Source organism: Vespula vulgaris, chromosome 14, assembly GCF_905475345.1.
Source record: "Vespula vulgaris chromosome 14, iyVesVulg1.1, whole genome shotgun sequence".
Taxonomy (NCBI): domain Eukaryota; kingdom Metazoa; phylum Arthropoda; class Insecta; order Hymenoptera; family Vespidae; genus Vespula; species Vespula vulgaris.
In genome coordinates this window covers 2,835,001-2,857,500 of record NC_066599.1, presented here as the reverse complement: position 1 = coordinate 2,857,500, position 22,500 = coordinate 2,835,001, and the positions used below count along the sequence as shown (strand labels likewise).

The window sequence follows — 22,500 nt, the reverse complement described above, 5'->3', positions numbered from 1 at the left end:
TTTGTTTGTTTGTTCATGTTTCGATTGTTTGTTCGAACATTCTCGAAATAATATTTTCGATCTTTTAAAAAATTTAAGAATGGAAATCTCGCTTCTTCGGTTCCTTACGAGCGATATATCTGATGAAAATTTCAGAATGAGCGTTCTCTACGATAATAGAATTAGAATTCACGGGATCGAGTTGATGAAATTATTAACGAGATATATTTCGATCGAATTTCGATTCGATTAAAAATGTTTTTCCGTTCTTATTCTTTTTTTTTTTTTCTTTTAACGATTCGTAATATTGAAATCGAATCGATTGTATCGATTTAACAACGTCGTTCAATACATAAATAGTTACGTTTTATTTTACGTTAATAGATTTTGATGAAGAATAATAATTGATATAAGTATTCACGGTATAGATCGAAAATTACGCGATAGTTACGAAAGGAAATTAATCACGTTGACGTATCATCATAAGCGTTTACCGAAGGACAGGCACAGAGGAAGATTCAACGTAAAGACGTCCGCTCGTCGTCGACTAACGAACGGTTTACTCTATGCCGATGCATGCGGTAGCATAATTAATTTCCTCGCGTTTAAGCGCCGCCACGGCGACTAATTAGCGAACTTATCGGATTCTAGAGAACGACGAAGGTGAACGTCGAAGGATTATCGAGGACGAATGGATTTCGTCTCGATATCACGATTAAACATCGAACTCTTGACGTCGATGACTGTCAAATGAAAACTGTGTCGTGTAATATCACCCAACACTATTACGTTTATACGGTTACGTTAAACTCTATCAAAACTCTACTACTCTGGTTGTTACTTAGAATTTAAGCCTCTATACACTACGTTTAGATAAATATTTTATTAATACGTTTGACGATATAACGAGCCGATAGAACGCGACCGGATTACTCAACTCGAAATTATCGTCGAACTTTTACACCAACGTAGTGAATTTAAAGGGAGAAAAGAAAGAGGGAAAGAAAGAGAGAGAGAGAGATCGTTAAATTAAAATTAATTAGTCGGGCCTTTTCTCTCTCTCTCTCTCTTTCTCGTTCGAATTTTTTCCGACGACATACGATTCTTAAAAGATATTCTCGCGTTATCGAAATCGATATAGGAATTTTTTTCCTTTTCTTTTTTTTGTTTTTTTTTTTCTTTTTCTTATTGAGCGAACAGTAATATCCGGGACACGAAGAGAAGGGGACGGATTAGTCTCCGGGGTGATTCCCGTTTATCGACGATCATAACGAAGGGTTGGCTAACGTCGTTAGTAGTCGTCGACGTTCCACTTCCGTATCGAGATCTGTTATAGAACGCTTAATTAAATCGCTTGTCTTTCGAATAGAATTTTATTTATTTACACAGTGATATAACAAGTGGATACGATGATTTTTTTCTAACGTCATAAACTTTTTCGAACTTATTGGAAATTGCGTCAGTCATGTGTGCCTGTGTTCGTGTCTGTGTCTATGTCTATCTATCTGTCTATCCGTGTGTGTGTGTGTGTTTGTGTATAAAAGGGAAGTTCCACGGAAATGGAACTTGAGTTTGTCGATGATAAAAGTTATTATCGAGATTAATCTATAAATCGAATCTAGAATAAAAGATGTGAAAAATGTCGAATGAATGTGTTGCATTCAAGGGTATAAAAAAAAAGAAGAAGAAGAAGAGGAAGAAAACAAAAAGGATAATTAACAAGAACATCGTTCGCATGATATGTGTGAGCAAGTATGTTAATATTAGCAGGAGTAAGAACAAAGATACGTAAAGTCTATATGTTAATTAGTAATTCTCGTTTGTCTTTATATTTTAAAATTCAATATGTTGGCGGTATAACACTTAGGTCCATTCCATAGATCGATGGTATGTATTCGTGTACGGAGTTAAGTCGGTTTTCAATTTTCGATGATTCCGGCGAATTCGGTAACAGTGTTAGGGGGGTAGTCTCTTGGCATCGTACACTCCACCCCTGCTACCCCCTTTTGCGGTGGCTCTTCTCCGACGCTTTCGAAGTTGGTGGGAGGCCGGCAGGTGGAATAGGATGAAGAGGAGGAGGAGGAGGAGGAGGAGGAGGAGGAGGAAGAGGAGGATAGAGGATGGAGGATTGATGGAAGCTCACGGGGGTGAGTTGGTGGGGTGTGTGTGTAAAGACAGCGTGTGTGGGAGTGGGCGTGGCGTTAGGGTGGCCGTTGGCCAATCAGCAGCCGAGACTCGCTGGCCACCCCCGTCCCACGTGGTCCACATCCCCCAACATACATATTGATCTCGTGGTCCTTGCCGACCGCCGCACCTCATCCAACCCCCTTCCCCTTTCTCCAACCACCCTACCCCCCGTACTCTCTTCGAAGCACCCCTTTTACACTCCCAACTAGCGCAACCACCGCCAGAGTTTTCCCCTATTCGAACGAACTCGAAGGGTCGAAGGTCGAGTCTGACCAACGAGCAACGTAATTTTTTCCCTGTCTGAACGGATCGTCTTGGGCTCTTTTTCTCTTCTTCTTTTTTTTTTGTTTATTTATTTTCTTTTTCTTTCCTTTTCTTTTTTTTCTTTTTCTTTTTCTCTCGCCACTCTTATTATTCGCATAACGAAAGATAAACAATAATAATGAAAACTTTCTTTGCTGTTTTTCTTTTTCCTTCTTCTCTTTTTTTTTCTTCTTCTTCGTCTTCTTCTTCTTCTTCCACTTAAATTATTTTCTTTCCAACGTCTCAACTCGTTTATCTCGAGTTTCCCGATTAAAGATAGAACTCCGTTTAATCCTACTTGAAACGTTTTAAATGTCGCTTAAACCACATTTCTCGTTCTATTGCCAAACTGATTCCCAAAAGCGATAAAACTCGGTTGGATATTTGCAATTATGTTAACGACGAAACTGAAGTGATACTTCTTACGTCGGATTAAACGATCGCTATTTATTTGACGTTTTATCCAATCGCTCGGGACTTATCACGAAAGAGAAGTTTGAATTTTATTTTTGTCCCTTTGATTCGATTGCGCTGGTATCAGGAGATATTTGTTAGCTCGACGTAGGAAAATAATGTGTTCGATGAATAAAAACGTATCAAGTGGATGGCGATCGCATTTTCAACAGGTAATATGGAAATAATGTTTGATCTTAAATAATCGTTCGTTCTTTGACGATTTTAACGAAATCGTTCTCGAAAGGAACCGATGTAAACTTGGACGAAAGGCTCTATTCTCTGTGAATTACGACACACATAAAAATATCTTTTCGGCGCGGACGGTTTGTTGGAAAACGTCTAGAATTTAATGTTATCGTTTGTATATGCGCATGTATCTTCGTATGTGTACGTACGTATGTTAGAAGAAGAAAGAAAAAGAGAGAGAGCGAGAGAGAGAAAGAGATTCTTCTGAATTTTTCAAGAACGTCACGTTCGTTGTCAGTTTACCGCAAAGCCACGCGTTTGCACGTTTAAATTGCAACCTCGTTTCATCCTTTCTTCCTTACCCCCGTCAAAAGCATGACCGACAAGCATCCAACCCGATTTTATCGGGTTCCCGACTGAAAGATTTATCCTCTTAAAGGTTGCCCCGTCAAATAATCGTGTTAATTAATCGACTCGAAATAAACGTATCTTCACAATATGATCTTATATTAAAATCGTTCCACGTTTACTCTTCTTCTTCTTCTTCTTGATTTTATTACAAGAAAAAAAAAAGAGAACTGCGCATCTCGCATATTTTATGACGATATTGTTGAATCGTATTGAATTATTTGTTGTTCTTTCTTTTCTTTTTTTCTTTTTTATTCCGCACCAACAGGACATATTCTTTTTTTTTCTTCAGTATTGCGGACGTGTATAAGAAAGAGGAAAAAGAGTTAACGAAGGAAGAAGAAAGATATCTAAGTATTTATGTATGTATATCACCGACCTCCTTTCGGAAGACCTATCTCAAATCGTAGTTTCTTTTTCCTTTCTTTCTTTTTCTCTTTCTTTCTTTCCCTTTCTTTTCTTTTCTTTTCTAGAATTCACTGGGTCTAACGGTTGAGAGATAGTTGTCAACGACGACGACGACGACGACGACGACGACGACGAGAGTCCGACGATGAGAGGAATAGAAAGAGATAGACAGACAGATAGACAGACAAACATACAGAGGGATAGAGAGATGGAGAGTGATAGAGAGAGATAGAAAGTCCGACCAAGTGACGAGAAGGACAAGGACCGATCGACTTTTGCCACGGATCTCTTATAGTTCATGCTGTCAGCTGTGCGACACGTATCTATATATATACCTGATACGTACGTGCGTACGTACGTATGTATTGTATGTTGGAACAAAAGGGGTAACAAAAAAAAGAGAAAAAAAGAAGAAAGAAAAGAAGGTGAAGGAAGAGGGTGGAAAAAAAAAACAAGCGAGCACGGGTCAGTGGTAAAGGACAGAAAGAAGGAAAAGTTCAAGGAATAACAAAGCTACCGGAATTTCTCTCTCTCTCTCTCTTTCTCTTACATACACCTACAATACATACAAAGCAAAAGCCTGGCCTTCCACTTTTCCTCTTGGCCCTTCTCTCTCTCTCTCTCTCTCTCTCTCTCTCTTGTTTCCCCCTGAAACAATGCAGGCGGCGCAAAAACAAAGAAATAAACATGAAAAGACAAAAGGCAGCCGTTTGAATCCATAATTTGCCCCCACGCTCTTTTGTTTTATGGTACCGTGCGGTGCCCTCTCCTCTCTCTCTCTCTTTCATTGCATCGTGTACCTTTCTTCTAGTACTCTCTCTTTCTCTCTCTTTTTTTTCTCTTTTTTCTCTCTCTCTCTCTCTCTTACCCCTCCGCCATCAACATGAATTTTATGGCCCTGTCGCCGCGGCAGCCGTGAAGCGAAACCCTTTCTTTCTTTCTTTCTTTCTTTCTTTCTTTCTTTCGTTTTTTTTTCTTTTTCTTTCTCTCTTTTCTTTTTTTTTCTTTATTTTTTTCTTTCTTTCTCGCTCGTCAGTCCTTCTCGTAGTCGTTTCTCTCGACTTTGCGGTAGGTCTCGGCAAGCGTTTCCTGTTTGAAATGTCAACAGAAAGAGGACAAGGAACACGGGATATCACGCGAACGAGCGAGCAAACTCGAGCCCCCAAACCTCAAACCTCGTGCCCAAATCTGAACCCGTGAACGAGCGAGTGCGCGCGCGATCGAATTCACTTCGTCGACTCGAATCTTTCGGCTCGATATGACTCTTCCTTTTTGCTTTGCTTTTTTTCTTTTAAAAAGTTCTTTTTAGAAAATAACCGAAGAACGGTTTGTTGTTCTTCTTTCTTTCTTCTTCTTCTTCTTCATTTTCTTCATTTTATCTTGTTTTTTTTTCTCTTTTTTATTCCTTTTTCTTACTTTTTCAACGATTTCGAAAAGAAAAGAACGAAGATAAACTTGTCTACGATCGATCAGGTCATTCGGAGAAAATTTCTTTATATTCGTTATCACGTTCTTTTACATGTTCATCCATTTGTTCCGTAACAAATTTATCTGTTTGCATTTATATAAAATAAATTCATCGAGTAAGAGAGTGCATTAAATATTTAAATAAATAGAATACAATGCGATATTGTATGATAATAATACCATATAAAACAAAGATCATTCATGAGTGTACGTATCTATGCGTTTATAAAACAAACATCAAATTATATTGAATGTGTACAAAGATCGTTAAGTACTTAAGTATTACCATCATGATAGGATGGAGAACGAAAAAACAATGAAAATAACAACGAAAAAGGAACAAGAAAAAAGCGAAAAAAAAGAATGAACGAAAGTGACGAATAATCAAATCGTATTTAAATCCAAGATAGTCTCCGGTCGATGGTCGACCAGACGAAGGAAAGGAAATACGACGAAAAGACGATTATACGTAGAATGGGGATAGGTTAAAGGTAGGGATAGGCGAGGGGTGAAGAAGAAGTGAAGGGGAAGGGGATGAGGGGGTAAGGTTGAACAGAGGAATGGGAGAAAGAGAGTTAGAGGTAAGGTCGAAGTAAAAGCGGCATAAAATTCTTCGTGAAAACTTTTTAGCGTACTCTTTCCTCATTTCTCGCGTAGTTGAATTATTCACAAGCTTCTTCTCGCTTTTGTTTCTGGGCCAGGGTCGCCTCTGAACGATCTTCCTTGAACTAACGTTCTTTCTCTCTTTCTACCTTTTAACCAACCCTCTTTCTTCGTCCTCTACTATTCCTACTTCTTCTACTTCTACTTCTTCTTCTTCTTCTTCTTCTTCTTCTTCTTCTTCTTTTTCTTCTTCTTCTTCTAACCAACGAACCAACGAACCAACCAACCAACCAACCACCTACCTCTCTCCTCCTTCATTTCTTCTCCTGCCGGTCGGCGAACTTTCTCTTAAGTAAGACATTTTCCTAACTACTTTGCCACGATTCTGAGAGGGGTTTCCTTACACACGGAAGACGGTTGTTTAAGAGAAAGAGAGAGAAAGAGAGAAAGAGAGTTGTTTTGCCATAACCACATTCATAGGTTAAAACGACTGTTACTTTAACACTTTGGATTTTAAATGACGAATTCTTCCCCTTCAAAACAATACAACGACAAACGTTTTCCTTACCGTAAAAATAATGATCACGTTTTTATTTCTTTTCTCTCTCAAAGAAAAAAAGAAGGAAGGAAAAGAGATGTCGAATGTGAGCGAGAGAGAGAAAGAGAGAGAGAGAGAGAGAAAAGAAGATTTCTTATGAAAGAAATCGGATGGAATATTTTTTCTCTTTTTTTTTATCTTCTCTTCGTTTTTTTTTTTTTCTTTAAGATTTCAAGCGTTTTTTATCGATCATGTTTTTTTTCTGTTTGTAATTTTTTTTCGATTTTGATATTAAAGAAACGCGCTCTTGTGTATGTGTGTGTGTGTGTGTGCGTGAAGAAAAGGGTTGTCGAAGGTCGCACGCTTTTCCTGCACATACGATTCGTGAGAGATCAGGCGAAAGGGTTAAGGGTATGAAAAGTCGTTCGTCTTTCGACTACAAAAGGGACCTTATCTCGAATTTCTCTACTCTCTTTCTCTCTCTCTCTCTCTCTCTCTCTCTCTCTTTCTTTTACATACATACGTACGTACATACATACATATATATATACACACTGTGCCACGATATTTCGCGCCTCGAGCTCTTCTCAGCTTCTTCCCTCTTCGTCGTGCTTTTCTAACGTACTCCTTTTCCGAACTACCCTTCAACAAACGATCTACGGATGAGTTATATAATACCAAGAAGAACCTAGAAAGAGAGAGAAAGAGAGAAAGAGAAAGAGGGAAATGTATTTGCTATAAGGCCTTCGTGAGAATTCGATTTCCCTCTAAACCAATCGAATTACGAAATTATTCCTGTTTAAGGGTGAATTCTATATTAGTCCTGCGTAAACTACAACGATGGAAACTACGACGACGAATTATTGATTCATTAATAGATTTTAATTGTTTCGGATTGTCTCGATCGATTGTTTATAAGTAGACTCAAGTGAAAATTAATTGTTTTGTAGGAAGCAAGTTAAAATATAGATTAATACTCGATCGTGCAAATCTTTTCCTTCAAACTTCTCTCTCTCTCTATATATATAGATGTTATTCTTTTATTAATATTTAAAAAATTTTGTATAAATTTTCTTTCCATTTTAATCTATTAACCAAGAAAAAATTTTCTATCGGTAATCGTGAAAGTTAAAGTTTATACTTATATATGAAATTTATTATCGATTCGAAATAAAATTATTATTAGGATCATGATTAGAAAAAAAAAATTGACAATGAATTAATGAATAAATGAATAATGCGAAGAATCGAAGACACGTAATGTTTTCTTTCTTTTTTTTTATCTTTTTTAATTGAAGCGAGAAAAAATGACAGATTTAAGTAATCATGAATATAAAAAAAAAAAACAAACAAATTGATCAACAATTAATTAAATACATACATACGTACGTATGTGCACATATATTACCAATTAAAAAAAAATTAAATTGATTATATGAAATTAGAAACAAACAATATTAGCCATTCTAATGATAAAACTCTATCGATGAGATGAAAAATGCATTAAACGTGATCCCTTCTAACGAGTAAGAGTACCTACCGATAGAAAGAACGTTACAACAAGAGAAATATCGTCCCTATATACTTCGAGATTTCTCTTCTAACGACCTACTCTTTCCTTTCTACCGCGCTATTTCTTGCTCGTTATCAACGACTGATAACTCGATCGTTATACGTTCTCGACAGAACGTTGTTGTCAACGACAAAGACAACATTGACGTCTACGTACGTAATTCTATGGGATAACAAAGGAAAAAGATCCTCAATGTTGTTTTCTCTTTACATAATAGAACATATTTATATTATTTTCAAATAGAAAACTAAAGTCTATTTGTCGATTGCTTTTCTTTTTATTCCTTTTCTTTTTTTCTTTCGAACATCGGATGTATTTTATTTTTCAAAACATATATATAAACACATACATACGTACACGGACACATACGCATGGATACGCACATGCATAAATGATTCATGCACGTAGGAATCAGTCATCATGAGATTTGATCGACGCACCCAATCTTTCGCGTATTCGTTATACTACTAGTTCTCGAAAATAGAACAGAACGGCGGATACATATAATACGATATATGAAAGGAAGAAAAAAAAGAGAGAGAGAGAAAAAGAGAAAGAGAATAAAAAAGAGAGAGAAGAAATTCAAGAGAGAGAGAGAGAGGAGGGGAGGGACCTCGATAACATGGATTCCCCGAAGCGAAACGTTCTTTCTCGCGGTTCTTTCTCCTGTTCCGTGGGGGAGGGGGGTGAGTTAGGATAGAGAGAGAGAGAGAGAGAAAGAGAGAGGGGAGGGACATGAATTTATAATTTCCACGCATCCAACTTCTGACAACTACCCTTTTTTTCTCTCTCCTCCATTTTCCATACGATTCGGTGATTCGAGCTGTCGGTCGCGTCATATAAATCAAAATCAGATGCATTGTATAGCTTAGTTTTGGTCTAAGGGTGGGGAGAGAGAGAGAGAGAGAGAGAGAGAGAGAGAGAGAGATAAATAAAAAAGAAAGGAAGAAAAACTCGGTCAAGCTACAACAAAACCCTCCCCTTCCTCCCTCCCTCCCCCCTTCAGCAGTAGGTTTACCCAGGTAGAAACTGCGATACTCGCAAAAGAGATGGAAATAGTGAAAGAGAGTGTATGAAAGAGAGAAAGAGAGAGAGAGAGAGAGAGAGAGAGAGAGAGAAAGAGTATAGGAAAAATCGAGAAAAAAAAGAGGAGGAAGAAAAAGAGACGAAACTATCGGTTGGATATACATATGTATGCCGACCTAGGAGAGGGTACAATGTATTCAGATTGCGAGAAAAAGGGTTGGTTAGTGTGCGCGCGAGCACATTTAGTTATATGTATAGATATATGTATATCTATATATATATATATATATATATATATATATATATATATATATATATATATATATATATATATGTGATGGGTAAAAAATGCGACAGACTGGTTAACGAAGCGAGATGGTCCATTGAATGGGTTTGAATGGGATGCTGGGACCTTCTCGATCCTCTCTTTCTGTTTCTCTTTCTCTTTCCCTTTCTCTCTCTCTCTCTCTCTCTCTCTCTCTCTCTATTTCTCGGATATGTAGATACATGCATATTACATAGGTGTATCGTGAAGGTTTCGCTAACTAGGCGGATACCGTTCTACCGGCAGCCATATGCCGTGAACCTGCCCTATCTTTTTTTCACCCCTTAACTTAGAAGACTACCTACCCTTCTCTCTTTCGTGTCGATCAAAATGACGCGGGAACGTTATGGTGTTTGTTCCTATCTAGCATCGAATTACTTTCCGATCGTAAGGAAGAAAGAAATAGAAAGAGAGGAAGAGAGAAATAAAAGTAAGAGAGAAAAACAGATAGATATAAGTATATTTTATATATATACATGTACATACACACACACACACGCGCACATATGTATATATATATATATATATAAAAGATAAGATCGTAAGACATATCCGGTATTACAAAGTTAGGCAAACCTCCTTCCTTCGTAAAGTATAACGGCTTCTCCCTCTTAAAGCGGAACTTTGCCTTTTAAAAACGAACAAAAGAACGCCGACGCGTCTTAAATGAACGCGCTACTTGTTGCACCGGAGAAAAAAGGGGGAGAAGGTGCTGGTGGCGGAGGTGTTCGGAGATGGAGGTGGAAGAGAGTAGAGACGAAGGTGGTGGTGGTGGTGGTGGTGGTGGTGGTGCTGCTGCTGCTGTTGCTGGATGAGGAGGAGGAGGAGGATGACGAGGAAGAGGAGGAGGAGGAGGAGGAGGAGGAGAGGAGGAGGAGGAGAGGGTAAAAGTTGGTTGGCCCCCGTCGACGACGGTAGCGCGAATAAGAGTGCCGGGGTGAATCGAAGGGGTGAAAGAAATCTGCGGGTGGGAAGGGTGGGAGGGGAGGTAGAGAGTGAGAGAGAAAGATAGAGAAACTCGCGACGTCGGCGCCCGCCGCCAGAAAACTGTTTCTCTTTTGTTTTTATCGCCTGGAAAAGTTCCGCGCCGTCGCCATACTTTCTCTTTCTCTCTCTCTCTCTTTTTCTCTCTCTTTCTATCGACTGCTACGTAGGAGTGCCAAGGGGAGAGAGAGGGAGATACGAGGCGAAGGCGCGCGCGAGGAAGTTGCAATTAAAAATGTAGTTCAAGGTCGACGCCTCGGGGGAAGTTTACCTTGACTCCTCTCTCTCTCTCTCTCTCTTTATATATATATCTATCTATCTCTCTCTATCATTCTTTCTCTCTCTTTTTCTCTCCCTCTCTCTCTCTTTCTTTCCTTCCTTCCTTCCTTCCCACCTTCTCTCCCTCCTCCTCCTCCTCCTCCTCCTCCTTCTCATCGGCCTGGGTTTTACGCCGCTCTTCTTCGCTCTTCTTCCGCGTTCTTCTCACTTTCTCCGAGCAGCCCACCCGACTCTTTCATCGTTGAACGCGAAAGACTTTGGCCTACTCTATCGTTTACTCATTGCTAATCGATCGAAAGAAAGTTTTCGTCCTATTCGCTTAGATCGTCAGATCGTTTATAAAGTTTCTTGTTCATAGCCGTCATGTTCGACACGCGTTCGTATGTGACGTTGTAAAAAAGTAAAAAAAAAAAAAAAAGAAAAAACAGAAAAACAAGAAAAAGAAGAAGAAACAAAGAAGGGGATGGGTGAGGTTGTAATTTGAAAGGAAATTTGATTTCATTTTGCAACGGGACAGAGATCAAACGAATTATTCCTTTTTTTACGGACGAATGTACGTAATCTATGTACGTAAGTAGATACGTATGTATGTATGTATTTAACTATATAATTATGTTTTTATGGTTACACACGAATAATCTCTTTATTTCTTTTTCATTTCATAAGTATATTGTAGAAATAAAGATTTCGTCGTTTTCTGATTTTATTTTCTCTTTTCTTCTTCTTTTTTCCTTTTTTCTTTTCTATCGCTACATCTATCGTATTCTCAGCATTATCAAAGTCTAATGACCTCTTCTCGTCTACCTGTCTGTCTATTTCAGAAGTGTTTCCGAGAGACGGTGACGGATCGTGACTTTTTGATTCGTTTCGACATTAGAGAGAAAGAGAAAGAGAAAGAAAAAGGAAAAGAGAGGGGAACAGAGAAAGAAAATTCCTTTTTCATTTTTCCTACGACGAACGAACCCCGATGTAACCCCTGACGCCACTCGAAAATTGCCTTTCGTACTTTCGACCTGTTTCTCACCCTTTCCCTCCCTCTCTCTCTCTCTCTCTTTCTTTTTCTTTTCACACAGTATGTAACGATAAACTATCACAGGTATCCATCGAATATCGACATTCTCTCTTTTTCTATCCAGTAGTCTTCTTCTCTCTTTGAAAAATTTACGAGGGGTTGGTTGGTTGGTTGGTTGGTTGGTTCGTTGGTTGGTTTATTATACCTGGCGATACCCCTTCACCTCCTTTCTCATCTTTCTGCGTACTCTTTCGAACTGATTTTTTTTCTCTTTCTATTTTTTTGTCTCCCCACTGTGAAAGCAGCATCACCTGTACCGTTTTTAGGATTACGTTTGTCGGTTCTACTATTGGGACACCCTGACGTGCGAAAGGGAGAGGAAAAGAGATAGATAGACAGAGAGACAAACAGATAGAAAGAGAGAGAGAGAGAGAATGAGAAAAAAGGAAAAGAGTTTGTTCTGAAAAATCGGCTCAAAAAAAGAGAGAGAGAGATAAAGATAGAAAGTGTGTGTTTGAAAGAGGGAGAAAGCACAGGGTAAGCCGATACAATAGGGAAACAACATTATTGGCTTTTCAAAATGGTATTTACCGAAAATAAGCAATTTAAAAGGATAATGGCACGACTCGTGACACCCCGAACAGGAGTTTTCGTTTCGATCGGCGACACCCCGCTAATTTTTATTTCCCTTTTCCTCTTTTTCTCTTTCTCTTTCTCTTTTACTTCATTTCTCATTTACCTCGGTTCCCGCTAATTATTTCTCGATTAATTGAAATCGGAAGAGTGTTATCGATTTGTCGCCGAAGGATCCAGTGGTGTGAAACGTTTATGCACCTCCAATTAATTACTTTCTCTTTCTTTTTCTTTCTGTCTTTCTCTCTCTCTCTCTCTCTCTCTCTTTTGATCGATCATCGATATTCATTGAATATCAAAGATTTCTAATTAAATTAAAAAAGAAAAAAAAACAAGACAGGAAATCAGATCCTTTTTCTTTAGTTTGAAAAAGGGTTAATAACATTGAACATTTCCCCCCCCCCTTTTTTTTGATAAACGTATACGTATAAGACGAATTATAGAATTTATCTTAAAACTTATTATATTTTTTTGGTCATGCATACATACATATATATGTATATAAACTATTTATCTATTTATATAATCTATTTATATAATAAACAATCAAAGTAAAAAACATTAAAATGTCTTAGATTATATATATATATAAACGTATCTATGTATGCATTATACATATGTATGTAAGTGAAAAGGCGAAATAACAAGAACGTTCGGAGATATTCCAACGTTATCGAAAATTTGCCTCGGCGGTTTATTCGAGTAGAAAGGGAAATATAAGAAATAGGCGTATCGTTGCGGAAAAGAATGGAGGGAGGAATATTCTTTGGGTTCGAGTGCGCGTTTCATCAGCAACGACTTTTGCTACGTAAATTTTCTCTACCCCTTACGCCGTGTTGATTTTATTGAAAAAGCTATTGGAATTTTCCTATCGCCGAGACGAGACGAGACGAGACGAGAGGAAAGGAGAGGAGAGGAGAGGAGAGGAGAAGAGAACGAACGAAGAAACGAACGAACGAACGAACGAACGAACGAATGACGTCGAAATAGTAGAAGGTACGAAGGGTACGAAGAAGGTACGTACGAGTAGAAAGAAAGGGAAAGAGAAAAGTAGAAAAATCTGTCGATTTCCACCCACTTGTCGATAGTGAAAGAAAGAAAAGAAAAATAGAAAGTAAGAAAGAGAAAGAACGAGAGAGAGAGAAAGAGAGAGAAAATGATTTCCGTCCCTTCGGGCACCCTTTTTTCATACTAAATCGTCCACATGTATCTCTTCGTTATATATTCCTATAAACGAAAGATGACGTCGACTGAACTACACAAAGAAACGAAAAATCGATGATCAAAGAAGAATTCGACTAGATTTTTTAATAATCTTGCCAATCTTATAAACATAAAAAAACGAAAAGCTAGATAGATAGATAGATAGATAGAGAGAAAGAAAGAAAGAGAAAAATAGGGAAACTGAAGTTCATATATCGATACGTATAATAATAGTAATCGACAAATAAAACGATCATGTAAAATCTTAATTAGACCGACAGAAACATTGATGAGAAATTAAAGAGACTGTCTCGTGTTTCTCCTCCTCCTCTTCCTCCTTTACCTCCTGCTTCTCCTGCTCTCCCTCCTCCTTTTCCTTAACGTCTCTCTGGAGCAGCCATTATAATTTCGCAAATGGATCGCTCTTCGTTTTTCACTCTGTACAAGTTCTAACTTCAGCCACGTTCTATTTCTATTCCCGCAGGATCGAAAGCACGTTTCGAAGCGTTTCCTCGAGCGTTAGCTACGGAGAAGAAGAGAAGAAGAGAAGAAGAGAAGAAGAGAGGAGAGAACGGGGAAAGCGAAGAGGTAGGTGGACCAACACGATAGTATACGTGTATGTATATATGTACGTGTAGGTGTAAGAGAGAGAAAGAGAAACAGAAAGAGAGAGAGAGAGAGAGAGATAGATACAGAGTTAGAGGGGAGAGAGAAGGAGAAAGAGAGGGAGAGAGAGAAGGATAGAGGTATAGAGTTAGAGGGTGGAGAGAGAGAGGATGGACGAGAGGAGATGGCGAGCGGGTGGTATAGGTGGAGGACGTGCCTTCATTTGTTTCAGTGGGCACGGCGGTGGGTGGTTACGTCACGTGTTGGTCGTCATGGTAACTCTCTGGGTTCCCAGCTAGAGGGGGTGCACCGTATTGCCGGCTAAGACGCGGCCAGGAACTCTGATCCTACAGGATCTGCCTGCCGCACATGGATTCGAAATCGTAGGACACTCGAGAATACCCTGGCAAAGTCTTTCGATCGACGAACCCCTGTTCCTCTTACCCCTTACCCCTTACCCCTCATCTTCATCCCTTATTCTTTCTCTCTCTTTTTCTCTCTTTCTCTCTCTTTCTCTTTCTCTATGTGTGTCTATATATATGTGTATATATGTATGTATATATATATATCCCTCTTCCTATATTATATTTTACCGATATCTTTCCAATTCGATCTTGATTGGAACAATCAGATATTATATCTTAGAAATTAGATATTATCTTAGATATATCTCACAGTTACAACGATATGTTTATAAACGTTAGGATGTATTTTCAGTGGTTCGTTCGTTTCTTCTCTTATCTTTTTTCTTTCTCTCGCTTTTTCTTTCTTTTCTTTTTTTTTTAGATTCGTTGAAAAAAAAGAAATGAAAAGAAAAGGGCGTAAGAAATTATTGTTTACGTTTAATCTTGTTTTTTTCTTTCTTTTTTTTTTTCTTTCGTTGTCCTGTTATATATTACGCGTTATTCTTATTGCCACATTTGTTAGATATGTATGCGACTACGTTCGAAGAATCATTTCTATAGATATTTTTCGAATATTTTAACGTTCCCTTTCGTAACTCTCGTAAATATCTTATTCGAAACGATATCCCCGTTCGGTGCAGTTTGAAAGCTTTGCAGATTCGATCGAATCCTAAAAGCAAGCGTGTCTTAGAATTTGAAGTTCGTATATTCGCTAAAGCTTCCTTTTCCATTTCTAATTTACGGATGAGCGAAGGAAGAAACGAAGGAAGGATGTGTAAGGATATAAGGAAGGAAGGAAGGAAGGAAGGAAGGAAGGAAGGAAGAAAGTAAGTAAGTAAGTAAGTAAGTAAGGAACGAACGAATGAACGAATGAAGGAAGGAAGGAAGGAAGGAAGGAAGGAAGTATTTGAATCGTTGAACATTCAGAAATAAATTCAACCTTCTTTAGAGTAGATCGTTGCTGATATTCGGTTCCACTCTCGGAATATCATTTCGGTTAAAACATTCCAGTTTACAAGAGCATTTTCGAGAGAGTACTAAGACGAGGATCCGACGATTAAGTGTACACGTTAGTTAGTACGTGTGTGTCCTTGCACTGTGAAATTGTGAGCTTGGTATCCAAGACGAAGAAGCCCCCGAAACGCGTAGTCGGTTGGAATATTTCGTGTCCTCGGGGTCGTCGCACGAATGTCTGCAATGCCACCGTTCTCTACCTTAGGCAAGGCATCCTCTATCCTTAGCCAAATGCGTCTTCACCGCAACTTCCAAGAAGGAAGAAGAAGAAGGAGGAGAAAGGGGAGGAGGAGGAGGAGGAGGAGGAGGAGGAGGAGGAGGAGAAGGAGGAACATGGAGAAGGAGCAGTGGCATTTCTGAATCCTCACGTCGTAATTACACGAGGTCTTGACTCGCCTCTCGTTTCTCTCTCTCTCTCTCTCTCTCTCATTCATTCTCAATTTCTCTTTGTATACCTATCTTTTTCTATTCGAATCGAATTCCATACGAAACTCCCGTTTCGTATAATCGATTTCAACTCTCGATCCTTCTACCTTGAAATTACACGAATTTTATCCTTTTTTCTTTCTTTTTTCCACTCGTGCAGAGATAGCAAAAGTTTCGTTTTCTTTTACATGTATATATATATATTATATTTCGTTTATTTCGTTTTGGAAAATATAAATAAATTGTTCGTTTAGTTCGTTTTGTATTGAATTTGACGATAAGGAAGCCTTAATCCTCCCTCCTATTCAGACATTTTCTTTGTTGTGATGTTTGAATATCATCCAAAGAGCACTTTGAGTTTCTATCTGAAAATAATTATTATGGGAAGCTTCGGAGAGATAGACAGAGAGAGAGATAGAGAGAGAAAGATAGAGAGAGAGAGAGAGAGAGAGAGAGAGAGAAAGATCCCTGTGGTAGCACTGTCTCGCCATAGGGTATTGTTTCTCCCTATGTTTGAAATTAATTCAAAGTTACGTAAAGGAACCCTTCGCCTACTCCAAAATGCCCTGAACACACTTTATGCCAGTCAGTAAGGAACACTTGCTAACGAAGCAATTTTCGGTTGAAAGAACATCTAGAAATGGTTTTGAAACAACTGATTTATAAGAAATTATCTTTTACGTTTTCATAAAAAAGAAAAAAAAAAAGAAAATAGGTCAATCGTGTAAAACGAACAAAATAAACAGGAAACGTGCTAACGCGTAAAAAAAAAGAAAAAAAGAAAAAAAATACGTGAAAACGAACGTATAAAGTGTGAACGTAAGAAGATCCTATGAAAAAATATTATATATGTATGAAACGTGTGAACGTATGAACGTCGTATGAAAAAATAAGTATAAGAAACGTGTGAACGTATGAACGAACGCCGCATGAAAAAATGAGTATGTATATAAAACGTGGGAACGTGCGAAGACCGCGTGAAAACAAATCTGATGGATCATCAAGAACGAAAAGCAGGATGTTAAATAACAGAGCAGTTAGTTATCATTTACTAACGTTAATCAGTAGAAAATCTATTAAAATCCATCTACCCTTTCTTGCGTTCACGTTCTTGCTCGAATTTCTATTTCAGTTACATGATCCATGAGTTATGGAACACATGGAGTTCATGGAAGTATGAGCTGTGCGATCAGATGGAACGTATGAAAGAATAAACAACAAATAAAACGAGTATGAAAGTAGGAGAATATTCATTTGAAGTACGCAATTAAGACAGAAATTATTTAGTAAGAATATAAAAGAGAGATAGAGAGATAGAGAGGTAGATAGATAGATAGAGAGAGAGGTAGAAAATCATTCCTACTGGGAGGATTGAAGGAACACGAGAACGGTTCGCAACTCTCTCTTGCTTGGGAGGGCTTGGTTTTGGAGAGACGTTGGAGGATGGGCTTGCCAAAACCACCCTAACGTACCTACCTCCTTACGCGTACATACAGCCAACGAACAGAAGGGGCATGCTGTACGTGCAATAGTACATGTTAGAGTCTGCTGCTCCTTCGTCTTGGCAGAATGTAAGACGTAAGATGTCTAAGGAACCTCCTTCTCTCTCTCTCTCTCTCTCTCTCTCTAAGTCTCTTATTCTATCTCTCTATCTCTCTCCTTTCTCTTCTCTCCTTCTCTCTCTGTCTCTCTTTCTCGTTGGCTCGACGTAGCGAAGACTTCGAATTGCTTGCCAGTGGCTCAGCATCTTATGCAGGTTTGCGTCGCGCGTCCTGCGCGGAAGCCAACGCCAATTTGCGCCAATTTGCGTTTGGCATTGCTCTTTAGAACGCTTTGCCATCGTTCTAAAACCCTCCTTACTTCTCCTCCTCACTCCTCCCTCTCTCCTACATCCACGCCACCACCCTTTTCCAGACTCTCTACCAATCCTCGTCTATCGTTCTAAGCGTAAAGATATTTTCGTACTACGAGATGAAATTTCATCATCGAAATGAAATGCACAAGAAGTATCTTCGGTTCGTTTGATTCGAATTATCTGAATATCCTTTCTCAAGCTCGTCCTTTACCTTCTTCTTCTTCTTCTTTTTCTTCTTCTTGTTTTTCTTGTTTCTCTTTTCTTTTCTTTTTTTTTTCTTTTTCCTTTTTATTTTCATTTCAATGTAAATAATTACCTCGTTATTTAACGATCCCCCTTGACATTCCAAAGTCTTCTCGAATCGATCAGTCATCCACTCCTCATTCTCGAGCTATCACGAGTCGGTTAGTTTCCGGTAAGAAAATGATCATCGACTGTATTCCTCTCTTATAAGTGCCAGCCATAAATCAGAAACGCTAAAGCAGTGGGCTGACCCCGAAGAGAGCTTGTTTGGGCTGACCCTTAGGCCTTAGGGTCAGGGGCCTTGCTGACCTTCATCAGAGTGGCCACGAGACGTAATACCGGAAATCTCTCCACCTGGAACCGGATTTTCCACTCTTCTACTCTCTCTCTCTCTCTCTCTCTCTGTATATCTGTCTATCTCTTTCTCGCTTGTTCTCGTCACGATTGACCTGGACTCAGGCCAACGATAATGCCGGTCACTCCTTTTTTTATGGCACGCGCCTCGAGGAACATCCTCCTCCAATGATTTATCGATGGCTCTAAACCTCCACGTATCGTCAAATTATTAATCGCCCATTTGCACCTTCCTACCCTTCCTAATCTCTAACGACACTCACGGTTATTGTTTACCTTCTGTTAAATCGTCTTTAGGGACCTCGAGTATTTTTATTTTTTATATTATGCAACTTTTCGATTGTTCTTATTTTTCGTCATCTTTTCCTTTTTCCTTTTTTTTTTTTTTTTTTACAAGGAACTAATTATTCATTCAATTAGAATCAGAATTTAGATTTTTGGAACCGGTATACATTTTTCTATTCTTAGAATTCTAACGACACTCGCGTTTGTTCTTTACCTTTCGTTAAATCGTTTTTAAGGAACTTCGCATATTTTTATTTTTCGACGCTCTTTTCTCATTTTTTGAGTTAGAATTAGAATTAAAAATTTGCGAATTACTCGTGGAATTTTAACAACACTCGCGTTTATTTTTCTACATTTCTTTAAATCCTTTTCAAGGGCTTCGAAACATTCGTGTTTTTCATGATTGACATTGTTTAGAATTTTTTTCTCTTTTCTTTTCTAATAATCGAACGAACGACAGGTTAAATCTAGGGATTTGTTTAGTACGTCCAATCGAATCTTTTGCTCGCTCGATTTCTTTCCAAGTTGGTAATCGAATTATTTACGGTCAAGCAAGGATTGACCAGCGGTCAAGCGTTTCTCAGCAGGCGGTCTTGTAATCGAAAGACCGCGCCATTTCGAACTAATTCGACCGAATCGAGAGTCGGTGGTCGAGACTAGCCTTCGTCTGGTTGGGGCAATTTAGAAGAGGGTGACCTTTACAAAATGGCGTCACGCCATTTTCCTATCGAAGTAACGTCGAACCCACGCACTCATCGACGAAATTGATATTCGAGAATCGACGTCGTCGTTCTGACGTTTTATCAAACTCTCAAATATTTACCAAATACTTCTCAAATACTACTCAAATTTTTATTAAATCCGATCTAAACCGTCCGTTTCTCCTAATTATTTCTATCACGTCGATTAATACAATAAACCCTTTGTTAGAATCAAATATTTCCTCGCTCGTAATAGTTACCCGATTTTTTTTGAAATTTCTATTATGGAATCACTTCTAATGAATTGAAATATTACAAAACTTTATTCCATCTAATTCGATTTTTCATTCGAAGTATAACGAAGCAATTAGAATTTGAAGGGAAAAAGAGAAAACATAGAGATAAAAATGGAACATAGATCTCACCTGATCAGTAAAATATCGTCGATCCGACGGATCCAAATTTCACCATGATTCTCGTCCGAGGTGTTGCTTCTACGGTGCCAATCGAAAGACTAAGCCAAAGGGTTAACATATTCCTGAATACAAAACACATGCATATTCTATGGGGTCCCATGTGCGTTTCTCCTACCATGATAGGAGAACACGATCACGCATACAATCTCAAGGTACCTACTGTTTTCTATACGAATAGATATACCTACCATACGTACGTACACACATACGTGGGTCCCAGATGGGGCCCCCCGTATCGTCGTATGGAAAACGAATGCCGTTCTAGTCGCTACCTGAATTTTTTTTCGTAGTGCGAGAGAGAAAAACAGAGGGAGGGAGAGAGAGAGAGAGAGAGAGAGAGAGAGAAAAAGAGTAGGGTGAAACGATCTCAAACCTGGTTGGTAGTCGTTCACTCTGAGTTGACAACTATTGCTTATCGTAATGTGACTTTCATACGGAGAGAGATCTCTACGATCCCTTCCTACAACTATAATTAATGATCTCAGAGATGAGAAAGCTCGTTATCCATCCCGTAAAAAATTCGATTCGACTCTCTCTCTCTCTCTCTCTCTCTCTTTTTATCATATTCGACTTTCGACAATAATGGATTTTCGATTGTGAATTCTGGATAGCATGACTGACTATTCAGTTCATGACTTATGAATGATTATCGATGATAGATCACCCTTGATCACCGTTGTTCGTAGTAAAAGAAAAATTCGTGTTTGGTCAGACATTAATTTAAATCTCCTTGTAACAATATTTTTCTTTTCCCTTCTCTCTCTCTCTCTCTCTTTTTGGATTTTACAGCATACCTATATATTTTTTCTTCATCCCGTTTTTTTTTCTTTCTCCGTTTAAAAAATTGATTATCCAACGTGCGCGTACGATTGATACATTTATATAAGCTCATCCTGTGAAGTGTTATTGTCCACAAAGCGGACAGATGTGAAAGATCTCGATAGGTTTGACCAATGTGGGTTGAGAGAATGAAGAGAGAAAGAGATATAACCGATCGTAACGAGTTTCTCGACCTTTTTTTCTATTTTTTTTTGTCCCTCTCTCTCTCTCTCCTCCCGCCATCATGTACATACGTATCTACGTACGTACGTATATACATACGTATATCTAGGACTTAGTTAAGACGTCATCGGAGCGAACAATAAGGTCAGCCATGCATGCACGGGCTTCGCACCTTTCGCTTGTATAGAAATTTGATTTTTATCTTGGAGGGCACTCGATGGGTCCCGCGATTTGGAGATAGCCTGCGTAACTCTCGAGGGCTCTTCTCGGTAGAACGGTCGCTCTTTTTAACACGGCCGTCCGACGGACTCGGGTTAAGGGAATTTTCTCATTCGAAAAACGAACGCTCGTTCTTTTCCCCTTTCGTCGTCGTACGATGAAAACTTAATTCTTTGTTCTTGTTAAACATCGTTTATAAAAATTTCTTTCTTTTTTTCTTTTTCTTTTTTAGAAAATTCTTCCCCTTAACTTTATACGCCGATAACTTTATTCTATGTTAAAAATTGATCACAGAAATTTCTTTAACAAGTTAATCATATTAAACATATAAATTGAATCGTAGAAATTTTCAGCGATTTATTATTTCTATTTTTTTGTTATCTCCTTTATATATTTCTTCATTCTTTTCGAACGGAAGAGAATAAACAAAGAAATATTTTTAATTGAAAAAAAAAGAGAAAGAAAGAGAAAGAGAGAGCCAGAGAGAGAGAGAAAGAGAGAAAAAAGAAAACTAAATTTTACCTAGTTACCTGCCAATCGAACTTCGATCGAACTCCCCTTATTCCCATAAAGGTATTAGTCAAAACCGAACGCCCTTTACAATGACGCTGATTACTTTAATAATGGAACAGAATGGCCCCGGGGCTCGGTGGCTCGGGTATTGGGTGTTATTTTTTTTCACCCGGATACAATACGTTTCGTGAAGTATACAAATAGACAGAAAAGGAAAAGAAAAGGAGAGAAGGAAAAAAGAAAAAAAAAAGAAAAGAGAGAGAGAAAGCAAAGGGTTGCGTTTCTCCAGCCTAGTAGCGTTACATCATCCTCCCTTACCTCACCCTTCGGCCCAAGATACATACCTCCTAGTTACCCCGGCGAGAATATTCAAATTGCAACCCTTTTCCTATTCGTGAAAGGAGACTTCTGACGAACCCTTCGATCGGATTCAATGGGCATCGATATTCAAATTTATTTGACAGAGTTTCTCTTTCTCTCTCTCTCTCTCTCTATCTTTATCTCTATCTCTTTCTACCTTCTTCGAGTTGAAAAAAAAACCGTTAAGAGAAACGTTTTACCGTCTCTGCTTATTATTGGGGTAGTCGAGGAAGGAAAAGAATTTGCATCTCTTTCTTTCTCTCCCTCTTTGTCTCTCTCTCTCTTTCTCTCTCTCTCTCTCTCTCTCTTATTCACTCTTTTTTCTCTCTCTCTTCTTTTTGTCCGCGAATCTAGAACGGAAGCGACGGCTGCAGCTGCAATACGTCTGCTCTTGCAAACAAGAACTGTGTCATTTTCTACGTAGGAGTAATAGGAAATATGTTTGAATGAATTCTCAATAATAGATCATCAT

General features: G+C 38.5%; 1 protein-coding gene across 2 annotated transcripts in view; it reads left to right on the top strand.

The window, feature by feature from the left end:
- The window catches only part of LOC127068934 (uncharacterized), a 98,098-nt gene that overhangs the window by 28,671 nt on the left and 46,927 nt on the right, over positions 1-22,500 (top strand). For both annotated transcript variants that reach the window (XM_051005377.1, XM_051005378.1), the window contains exon 2: positions 14,055-14,158. In XM_051005377.1, coding sequence (XP_050861334.1) covers positions 14,055-14,158 — 104 coding nt within the window. The remainder of the gene's footprint in view (positions 1-14,054; positions 14,159-22,500) is intronic.